General features: G+C 49.8%; 1 protein-coding gene across 3 annotated transcripts in view; it reads left to right on the forward strand.

Annotated features, from left to right (window-relative positions):
- ACVR2A (activin A receptor type 2A) overlaps positions 1–10,983 on the forward strand; it is a 53,373-nt gene that overhangs the window by 36,679 nt on the left and 5,711 nt on the right. For 2 of the 3 annotated variants that reach the window (XM_073545582.1, XM_073545584.1), the window contains 8 exons: positions 49–203; positions 2,482–2,505; positions 4,043–4,186; positions 4,923–5,066; positions 5,776–5,921; positions 6,009–6,123; positions 6,216–6,354; positions 6,600–6,730. In XM_073545582.1, the coding sequence (XP_073401683.1) occupies positions 49–203; positions 2,482–2,505; positions 4,043–4,186; positions 4,923–5,066; positions 5,776–5,921; positions 6,009–6,123; positions 6,216–6,354; positions 6,600–6,730 (998 nt within the window). The remainder of the gene's footprint in view (positions 1–48; positions 204–2,481; positions 2,506–4,042; positions 4,187–4,922; positions 5,067–5,775; positions 5,922–6,008; positions 6,124–6,215; positions 6,355–6,599; positions 6,731–10,983) is intronic. The other variant, XM_073545583.1, reaches the window with a different exon arrangement.

Here is a 10,983-nt window from a genome sequence, read left to right on the forward strand (position 1 = left end):
CCGCAATGAACTGTATCGACGTCTGATTCCTTTATTATTTTCTTGCAGCCACCTTGCATCCCGTTCCACCCAAACCGCCCCTGTTCAATACTTTGCTGTACACCCTTGTGCCGATCATGGGATTTGCTGTCATTATTCTCATCTCTTTCTGGATGTACCGTCATCACAAGCTGGCTTACCCTCCGGTGCTGGTCCCTACACAGGTACGTTCTCTGCATGTGTCACCGGCGGTGCCGTCAGTATAGGGCTTTACGGTGTATTATCCATGTTGTGCAGTGATTTGGTAAGGGAAAGGGGCTGTTCTCTGCTATTTCTGAGTGCGTGGATTGCTGGAGCCCCTCCGGGAGCTGAATGTTGGGATCCCCGTTTTCTAGCAGTCGGGACATCCAGTGGATGTAATAATGTTTTATTGCTTATTAACCCATTATGGGATATTGCAATTGAGTGATCAGGGGGTTTTCCTGGCATCGTGTGGAATTCTTGTGGTGGATGCCCGTGTATACGATTACGCCAGCGTATGTTCGAGCGCCATGAGCTGTAAATGTTACTGAGCCCGGTGGTTAAAGGGCTGTGGTGGCACTAATAATAGGGGTGAATTGCAGCTAGCTAGTCCCTGTCCCTCCCTCCTGTGCACATCTCGGCCGGTGACTCTCGTAGTAGTGAATGTATCTGCTCAGCGAGACAGTCTGTATCAATAGCGCCAGCGTCATCTGTCAATAAGAGACTCCGGAACTGCTGCGTAGGCTGAACCGAAAACCCCAGACCCCTGTAATCTGACAAAGGGGACGTGCACGGCCAAACGAGAGAGCGTTTACTGGATGGGATCAGAGTTACTCCCCGACCTCCAGCAGATCTCAGCTAGAACGGCACAAAGTGAATTGTATCTGAAAAAATAAGAAACGTCCACGTTTTCCATGATTATCCAGTATGTGAAAGCTGCGGTAGGATTACTGCTCCTGAGTGTATTAGTCATTAAATGGGGCATCCTGCCAAAGATCAGTAGCATGTCCACCAAGCGGCGCTGTGTTCTGGGGTATAGTTATTGATCTGTGTAGTTGTCAGCCTTTTGTCATTTAGTCACATGACTGAAATAGTAGCACATTACTAGTTTACTGATGAGTTACATCTTTTATTATGCTCCAGACCTGCACTCATTATTCTCCTGGTGCCGCTACAGCAACTCCAATAGCAGAATAGTGAGTGCAGCTCTGGAGTATAACACACAATGAGTACAGAATATAGTGTATGTACACAGTGACTGCACCAGCAGAATAGTGAGTGCAGCTCTGGGGTATAATACAGGATGGAAATCAGGATAAGTAATGTATGTACACAGTGACTGCACCAGCAGAATAGTGAGTGCAGCTCTGGGGTATAATACAGGAGGTAACTCAGGATCAGTAATGTATGTACACAGTGACTGCACCAGCAGAATAGTGAGTGCAGCTCTGGGGTATAATACAGGAGGTAACTCCGGATCAGTATTGTGATGTATGTACACAGTGACTGCACCAGCAGAATAGTGAGTGCAGCTCTGGAGTATAATACAGGATGTAACTCAGGATCAGTAAGGTAATGTGTATATACACAGTGACTGCACCAGCAGAATAGTGAGTGCAGCTCTGGGGTATAATACAGGATGTAACTCAGGATCAGTAATGTAATGTATGTACACAGTGACTGCACCAGCAGAATAGTGAGTACAGCTCTGGAGTATAATACAGGATGTAACTCAGTATCAGTAATGTATGTACACAGTGACTGCACCAGCAGAATAGTGAGTACAGCTCTGGAGTATAATACAGGATGTAACTCAGGATCAGTAATGTAATGTATGTACGCAGTGGCTCCACCAGCAGAATAGTGAGTGCAGCTCTGGAATATAATACAGGAAGTAACTCAGGATTAGTAATGTATTTACACAGTGACTGCACCAGCAGAATAGTGAGTGCAGCTCTGGAGTAGAATACAGGATGTAACTCTGGGTCCAAGACTATTTATCTGGTGTAACTTTTGTACCTTGACAATGTCTCCAGTTTATGCTGTGATGATTTTTTTACACCTTGTAGTTTGGACTGTAGTGTCCAGTTGTATTGGCTGCTGCACCAAAGTGTAATGGATTTGGGTGTGTTTAGCGTGGACACTGTGGGGATCGGAGGGTGACGTCGCCCCATTTTGTCGCTGCTCCTTGTGCACGATTTGCAATGTTCATATTATTGCGCAGCCTGACGTTTGTGACACTAGTGCCCTCTTGTGTTCAAAAATTGAAACTGCGCCTCAGCTCTTTCCCTTGTGAACTCCTGTGTTACTGTGTTTGCACTGGCTGATGGGACTCATTTAGCCAAACTTCTTTTTTTTCATTTTTTTTTTTTTTCCTGTGTTCTTTGGGAGAATTTAGCCATTTTAGGAATGTAAAATGACCTTAAGTGTTCCAGAGGTGCAGATAGTAATTCCTTTTGCATATGTGTTTTTCTTCACAAGCACGCCTTTCACATTATGATAGAGGTAAGAGACCGGTTTGCACAGACCGGTAACATCCAGTGCTAATGCATGATACACTTTTTATTTATTTTTTTATTTATTTTTTTGGATGTGCTGTAACCTGGAGACTCGTCAGCCTGCGAGCTTGCTTACTCCTTCAGGCTGGATACACGGAGACATTGACACAGAACTGCCTAACTCTGTCTAACAAATTGCTTTGCTCACCGTTACAGGGAATGCGTCATGGACATGATCAGTGTGTAGGGCCGGTGCTAATGCTCCACCCATCAGGAGATATACATTATATTTTTTTTTAATCTACTTAGGTGTAAAAATTCTGTGCTGATTTAATTTTTTTTTAACTTTTTAATTTCCATTAGAGCTCCATTTTTCAACTCTCAAGCCTGTAGAGACATAGAACATCACATTGTGATGACTTGCTGCCACCACTAGAGGGAGCTTATTGCATTCTTTACATCCATCCTTTAAATCTCGCTGCATTTTGCCTTTTTGTTTCACAATCATGGTCAAATGTTAAAATGATTATTCCAGCAGCTCTCACTTTTATACTACAGATGGATCTGCTCATTGCTGAACGTATCTATCATTTTATCATTGATGGATAATTTTAAAAATATTTGGAGGCGTAATTTCTCACATTAAAAAAGATTGGGGACCTTAAAGCTCCCCCTAGTGGTGGCTGCGGTCACTACACCATCTAACTTTCGGTCTGTGCTGGCAGCATTGGGGAGCGCTGCGGCCGAATAGCAGGAGATTTGACAATTATTAAAGACCCATGTTCGTTATACGTAAGAAAGTCTGCACAGAATTTTGTACCTTGCAGGTAAAGGGTGGACAATCCATACCCACGCGGCATGCATTATATTAAAACTGTTCAAGTTTTCCACCTTCCCTGAAAAATCAGCAAATCTTTCATTAAAAAAAGTTTTTTCTTGTTTTTTTTTTTTGTTTTTTTTTTTTATCCTTTCGCAGGGAAAAAAAGTGCAGATGATTTTGGCCACCCCCTCACACGAGGAGGCGATGGCACATAACACACATTCAGATCACTTTCAACTAAAATAAAAGGGGGTAAAGTCATCGAGTTGTTAAATTAGTCAAATTAACCCTTTCTTGGCTTTGTCTATGAATTAAACGATTGCTTATAGTTTTTGCAACGGGTTCTTACCTATAATTTGGCTGATACGTGGCTAAGGATGTGAGGGTTCATTTCCACATCGAAAGTCTCTACTGTAGAAATCTGGGAAAGTGGCGGCCATCACAGCCGTGGACTTACTGGTGTTTTGTGCATCTATTAAATGGTTAATTTCAAAGTTTTTAACAACTTGGTGCTGAGCGCTGCGGTTCAGTATATTTGGGGTTTTCTCCGGAGGGTGGGATGTCTTTGAATTTTGGGTGAAAGTGATGTTTGGCCGTAGAGCAATGCGTTGTGGTGAGGATCAGAGCGGATCGACTGCGTGCTTTGCCGCATAGGTCACATGCATGTCCAGCGCTGGCAGCGGCCGCCATACAGCACTGTGGTGACTGGTTGTGTCTCTTGCAGGACCCCGGCCCTCCGCCGCCATCGCCTCTGCTGGGGCTGAAGCCACTGCAGCTGTTGGAGGTGAAAGCTCGAGGGAGGTTCGGCTGCGTGTGGAAAGCGCAGTTATTGAACGAACTGGTGGCCGTCAAGATATTCCCCATTCAGGTACGGTACCGGCCGACGTGTTGCTACAGGACGCCTCATTCCTGGAGCTCAGACCTGTGATCTCCATGCAAAGTGCGCAAAAGTGAAAGGTTGTCTGTGCCGCGTCCATTAATACTGACCTGTCGGAGGACAGCAGCGATGGGGGGGTCAGAAACCCCCAATACTTAACACGTCGCATTCAAGGCCCCTGCTATGTCTTGCTAAGAAGCATTGTCCGCATAAGAATGCGGCCACGGACTTGACCTTTTCAATTCTCTATTTTTGCACATTTTTTTCGGAGGCTTTTTTGTGTCGATTATATGGACCCTCATCAGGTTGGGCTTTAGAGCGGACTATTATCATATAGACTTTTTAATCACTATATTATTGTTCCTCCATCAAAAAAAAAAGAGGCAATAAACAGCAGTCTTAGTATTTTAAGGTTTTTTTTAATTTATCTTTAGTTTATATTATATCTATTAATTTAAGTTGTTTTTATTCTTCCAACCTTTTTTTAGTTACTTCTCCAAATAAAAGTATTTTAAGGCCGGGCTGCCATAGTATCCTAATGCGGTAGACTGTCTCACCACTCAGACGTTAAGGTCACTGATGACTATTGCCAGTAAGGGGTTAACCGCCCAGGATCAGAGCGCTCTCATCTCGGCCATTAGAGCAGACCTCCAGTTCTACCACCTGTCTTAAATGCTGGCACAAGGGGGGCTCCTACGTGTTAACCCTTGTTACTGTCTCCCTTCAGGACAAGCTATCTTGGCAAAACGAGTATGAAGTGTACAGCCTGCCCGGTATGAAGCACGAGAACATCCTGCAGTTCATCGGCGCAGAGAAGCGCGGCACCAACCTGGACACCGATCTGTGGCTCATATCCGCGTTCCACGACAAGGTAAATGGCGACGGCGTCCACGCTGCACATTCAGACTCCCAGAGCGGTCTAAGCTTATATGTGTGCGTGAGCCAGTCCTTAAAAGGTTCATCCACAAGCTGAAAGGCCTGTACGCACTACGTAGCTTTGTGCTAAGTGTTGATGGTTGGATGCCCACTGGCATATGTAGTAGCACCACCTCGTGGGGAAATAAAGCATTACACGGGTCCCATTGGCATGTGCATTATTGAATGATTCGGGTCTTGCGCAGATCACTTGTTGCCTATGTGGCAAATCAGTGAAGGCCTCTCTGTATTAATTTGCCCCAGTTGGGTCCAATAGCCCTTTATCTCCCAAATTACAGTTTTCTTGGACCTGCATTCATCTTACTTGTGTCACTCCCTAAGTGTCTATATAGTTTCACCATGACCCCCCCGGTATATTCGGTACAAGAAGTATTTATAAATATAATGGTTATAAATCTGCTCAGAAAAAGACAGAACAAAGAGTTATAAACTCTGTTGTCAGAGTGAGCTCACTGATAGATTCTCAGTTAACTCATTGTGCAGCATGCAGCAGAGGCGGTGCAATGTTTTTTAATGAAACCGTATTTATAAAATGATTTTTAAACCCAAGTGTTTGCGTTGACGAAAAATGTAAAATGTCCGCCCAAAGGTGGACAACCCTTTTTAACATGTTAAAGTCACCATGCTTCTTTACTTCCTCAAAGGGTTCACTCACAGACTTTCTGAAGGCGAACGTGGTCACGTGGAATGAACTCTACCACATTGCTGAGACCATGGCCCGAGGTCTGGCATACCTTCATGAAGATATCCCAGGCCTGAAGGACGGACATAAACCCGCCATAGCCCACAGGTACGTGCTCCATTGTCTTCATGTTGTGGCGCCACCTTGTCCCGAGGGTCCCGTTCTAACCACCGTATTGCGCATTTCATCCTGAAGGGATATAAAGAGCAAAAATATACTCCTGAAAAACAACCTGACTGCATGTATCGCGGACTTCGGCCTCGCATTGAAGTTTGAAGCCGGTAAATCAGCTGGTGATACTCATGGCCAGGTAGGCGTCCGGGTGAAATATGGGAGACACCCCCCCCCCTGCCTGTGGTTAGTTATCAGCCTTGCCTATATTGCGTTTTTTTCTTTTCCTAGGTGGGCACTAGAAGGTATATGGCTCCAGAGGTGCTGGAGGGCGCTATAAATTTCCAGAGAGACGCGTTCTTGAGGATAGACATGTATGCATTCGGCTTGGTTCTGTGGGAACTGGCGTCGCGGTGCACGGCATCTGATGGTGAGTTCCCGGACCTGGGCATCCATGCTTATGTTTTACAGCTATGCCAACATGAAAGGAGCTGTTCTGTCTCTTATTAATGTAATTGCCGAAAAAAGCACGATGTCTGCAGCCTTTCGTATACTTTTCCATCCAAGTTGGCAGATTTCTCATCTCTACTCGTACATCTCATTGCTTGTGACTTGTTACGATGGTTCCAGTCTGGACCGAGGGTTTTTCTTACACATTCTGTAATGTCGCCGTAGGTCCAGTGGACGAGTACATGTTGCCGTTTGAAGAGGAGATTGGGCAGCACCCGTCTTTGGAGGACATGCAGGAGGTGGTTGTACATAAAAAGAAAAGGCCCATTCTAAGGGAATGTTGGCAGAAACACGCAGTAAGTACAACCCAACAGTGAGTGACCAGATCTGAAAATGTAACTCCAACAATGGGAATCTGGTTATTTCTACAACCATAATTCAGATGTATGGGGCAGTCGTTTTTTCTGTTACAAATCTGCCATGTGGTAATTGGCTATATCTGCTATTCCATCCTTTTATCTATAGCTGCTCACCTATCCCTAAAGAATTTGTGTAGTGCAGTCGTGCGCTTGTCTCCCCATGAGGACTCGCTGTATTCTAGCCGTTTGCTTGTGTCTTCCTCGAGGACACGCTGTATTCTAGCCATGCACTTGTCTTTCCCAAGGGCTCCCTATAGTCCAACTGTGCACTTCTTTCTCCTGAAGACTCGAAGTCTCGCCATGTGCTTGTTTCTCTTCTGATGGCTCACTGTAGTCCAGCTGTGTGCTACGGTCTTCCGAGAATTTGCTGTAGTCGAGATGTGCGAATGTCTCCTCCTGACAACTACCTGTAGTCCAACCAACCCTCATTTCTCGCCCGAGGACTTGCTGTAGTGCAGCCGTGCACTTGTGCCCCTCTCTAGGACTTGCTGTAATGCAGCCTTGTGCGTGTATCCCTCAAGAACTCTCTGAAGTCCAGCCGTGCGCTTGTTTCTCATCTGAGGACTTGCTGTAGTCTAGCCGTGCGCTTGCCTCCTTCAAGGACTTGCTGTAATGCAGCCGTGCGCTTGTCTCCCTTGAGGACTTGCTGTAGTCCAGCCATGCTCTTGTTGCTCTTTTGAGGACTTTCTGTAATGCAGCCGCTGCGGTCCAGCTGTGCGCTTATGTCCCCTGAGGGCTCGCTGTAGTCCAGCTGTGCGCTTGTCATCCCTGAGGACTCGCTGTAGTCCAGCTGTGCGCTATTCTCCCCTGAGGACTCGCTGTAGTCCAGCTGAGCGCTTGTCTCCCCTGAGGACTCGCTGTAGTCCAGCTGAGCGCTTGTCTCCCCTGAGGACTCGCTGTAGTCCAGCTGAGCGCTTGTCTCCCCTGAGGACTCGCTGTAGTCCAGCTGAGCGCTTGTCTCCCCTGAGGACTCGCTGTAGTCCAGCTGAGCGCTTGTCTCCCCTGAGGACTCGCTGTAGTCCAGCTGAGCGCTTGTCTCCCCTGAGGACTCGCTGTAGTCCAGCTGAGCGCTTGTCTCCCCTGAGGACTCGCTGTAGTCCAGCTGAGCGCTTGTCTCCCCTGAGGACTCGCTGTAGTCCAGCTGAGCGCTTGTCTCCCCTGAGGACTCGCTGTAGTCCAGCTGAGCGCTTGTCTCCCCTGAGGACTCGCTGTAGTCCAGCTGAGCGCTTGTCTCCCCTGAGGACTCGCTGTAGTCCAGCTGAGCGCTTGTCTCCCCTGAGGACTCGCTGTAGTCCAGCTGAGCGCTTGTCTCCCCTGAGGACTCGCTGTAGTCCAGCTGAGCGCTTGTCTCCCCTGAGGACTCGCTGTAGTCCAGCTGAGCGCTTGTCTCCCCTGAGGACTCGCTGTAGTCCAGCTGAGCGCTTGTCTCCCCTGAGGACTCGCTGTAGTCCAGCTGAGCGCTTGTCTCCCCTGAGGACTCGCTGTAGTCCAGCTGAGCGCTTGTCTCCCCTGAGGACTCGCTGTAGTCCAGCTGAGCGCTTGTCTCCCCTGAGGACTCGCTGTAGTCCAGCTGAGCGCTTGTCTCCCCTGAGGACTCGCTGTAGTCCAGCTGAGCGCTTGTCTCCCCTGAGGACTCGCTGTAGTCCAGCTGAGCGCTTGTCTCCCCTGAGGACTCGCTGTAGTCCAGCTGAGCGCTTGTCTCCCCTGAGGACTCGCTGTAGTCCAGCTGAGCGCTTGTCTCCCCTGAGGACTCGCTGTAGTCCAGCTGAGCGCTTGTCTCCCCTGAGGACTCGCTGTAGTCCAGCTGAGCGCTTGTCTCCCCTGAGGACTCGCTGTAGTCCAGCTGAGCGCTTGTCTCCCCTGAGGACTCGCTGTAGTCCAGCTGAGCGCTTGTCTCCCCTGAGGACTCGCTGTAGTCCAGCTGAGCGCTTGTCTCCCCTGAGGACTCGCTGTAGTCCAGCTGAGCGCTTGTCTCCCCTGAGGACTCGCTGTAGTCCAGCTGAGCGCTTGTCTCCCCTGAGGACTCGCTGTAGTCCAGCTGAGCGCTTGTCTCCCCTGAGGACTCGCTGTAGTCCAGCTGAGCGCTTGTCTCCCCTGAGGACTCGCTGTAGTCCAGCTGAGCGCTTGTCTCCCCTGAGGACTCGCTGTAGTCCAGCTGAGCGCTTGTCTCCCCTGAGGACTCGCTGTAGTCCAGCTGAGCGCTTGTCTCCCCTGAGGACTCTCTGTAGTCTAGCTGTGTGCTTGTGTCTCCCCTGAGGACTCTCTGTAGTCCAGCTGTGCGCTAGTCTCCCCTGAGGACTCTCTGTAGTCCAGCTGTGCGCTAGTCTCCCCTGAGGACTCTCTGTAGTCCAGCTGTGCGCTAGTCTCCCCTGAGGACTCTCTGTAGTCCAGCTGTGTGCGCTAGTCTCCCCTGAGGACTCTCTGTAGTCCAGCTGTGTGCGCTAGTCTCCCCTGAGGACTCTCTGTAGTCCAGCTGTGTGCTTGTGTCTCCCCTGAGGACTCTCTGTAGTCCAGCTGTGTGCTTGTGTCTCCCCTGAGGACTCTCTGTAGTCCAGCTGTGTGCGCTAGTCTCCCCTGAGGACTCTCTGTAGTCCAGCTGTGTGCGCTAGTCTCTCCTGAGGACTCTCTGTAGTCCAGCTGTGTGCGCTAGTCTCCCCTGAGGACTCTCTGTAGTCCAGCTGTGTGCGCTAGTCTCCCGAGGACTCTCTGTAGTCCAGCTGTGTGCGCTAGTCTCCCCTGAGGACTCTCTGTAGTCCAGCTGTGCGCTAGTCTCCCCTGAGGTCTCTCTGTAGTCCAGCTGTGTGCGCTAGTCTCCCCTGAGGACTCTGTAGTCCAGCTGTGTGCTTGTGTCTCCCCTGAGGACTCTCTGTAGTCCAGCTGTGCGCTAGTCTCCCCTGAGGACTCTGTAGTCCAGCTGTGTGCGCTAGTCTCCCCTGAGGACTCTCTGTAGTCCAGCTGTGTGCGCTAGTCTCCCCTGAGGACTCTCTGTAGTCCAGCTGTGTGCGCTAGTCTCCCCTGAGGACTCTCTGTAGTCCAGCTGTGTGCTTGTGTCTCCCCTGAGGACTCTCTGTAGTCCAGCTGTGTGCTTGTGTCTCCCCTGAGGACTCTCTGTAGTCCAGCTGTGTGCGCTAGTCTCCCCTGAGGACTCTCTGTAGTCCAGCTGTGTGCGCTAGTCTCTCCTGAGGACTCTCTGTAGTCCAGCTGTGTGCGCTAGTCTCCCCTGAGGACTCTCTGTAGTCCAGCTGTGTGCTAGTCTCCCCTGAGGACTCTCTGTAGTCCAGCTGTGTGCGCTAGTCTCCCCTGAGGACTCTCTGTAGTCCAGCTGTGCGCTAGTCTCCCCTGAGGTCTCTCTGTAGTCCAGCTGTGTGCGCTAGTCTCCCCTGAGGACTCTGTAGTCCAGCTGTGTGCTTGTGTCTCCCCTGAGGACTCTCTGTAGTCCAGCTGTGCGCTAGTCTCCCCTGAGGACTCTGTAGTCCAGCTGTGTGCGCTAGTCTCCCCTGAGGACTCTCTGTAGTCCAGCTGTGTGCGCTAGTCTCCCCTGAGGACTCTCTGTAGTCCAGCTGTGTGCGCTAGTCTCCCCTGAGGACTCTCTGTAGTCCAGCTGTGTGCTTGTGTCTCCCCTGAGGACTCTCTGTAGTCCAGCTGTGTGCTTGTGTCTCCCCTGAGGACTCTCTGTAGTCCAGCTGTGTGCGCTAGTCTCCCCTGAGGACTCTCTGTAGTCCAGCTGTGTGCGCTAGTCTCTCCTGAGGACTCTCTGTAGTCCAGCTGTGTGCGCTAGTCTCCCCTGAGGACTCTCTGTAGTCCAGCTGTGTGCGCTAGTCTCCCGAGGACTCTCTGTAGTCCAGCTGTGCGCTAGTCTCCCCTGAGGACTCTCTGTAGTCCAGCTGTGCGCTAGTCTCCCCTGAGGTCTCTCTGTAGTCCAGCTGTGTGCGCTAGTCTCCCCTGAGGACTCTGTAGTCCAGCTGTGTGCTTGTGTCTCCCCTGAGGACTCTCTGTAGTCCAGCTGTGCGCTAGTCTCCCCTGAGGACTCTGTAGTCCAGCTGTGTGCGCTAGTCTCCCCTGAGGACTCTCTGTAGTCCAGCTGTGTGCGCTAGTCTCCCCTGAGGACTCTCTGTAGTCCAGCTGTGTGCGCTAGTCTCCCCTGAGGACTCTCTGTAGTTCAGCTGTGTGTGCTAGTCTCCCCTGAGGAC

Source organism: Dendrobates tinctorius, unplaced genomic scaffold (genome assembly GCF_039654945.1).
Source record: "Dendrobates tinctorius isolate UK_male_01 unplaced genomic scaffold, ASM3965494v1 ptg000143l, whole genome shotgun sequence".
NCBI lineage: Eukaryota > Metazoa > Chordata > Amphibia > Anura > Dendrobatidae > Dendrobates > Dendrobates tinctorius.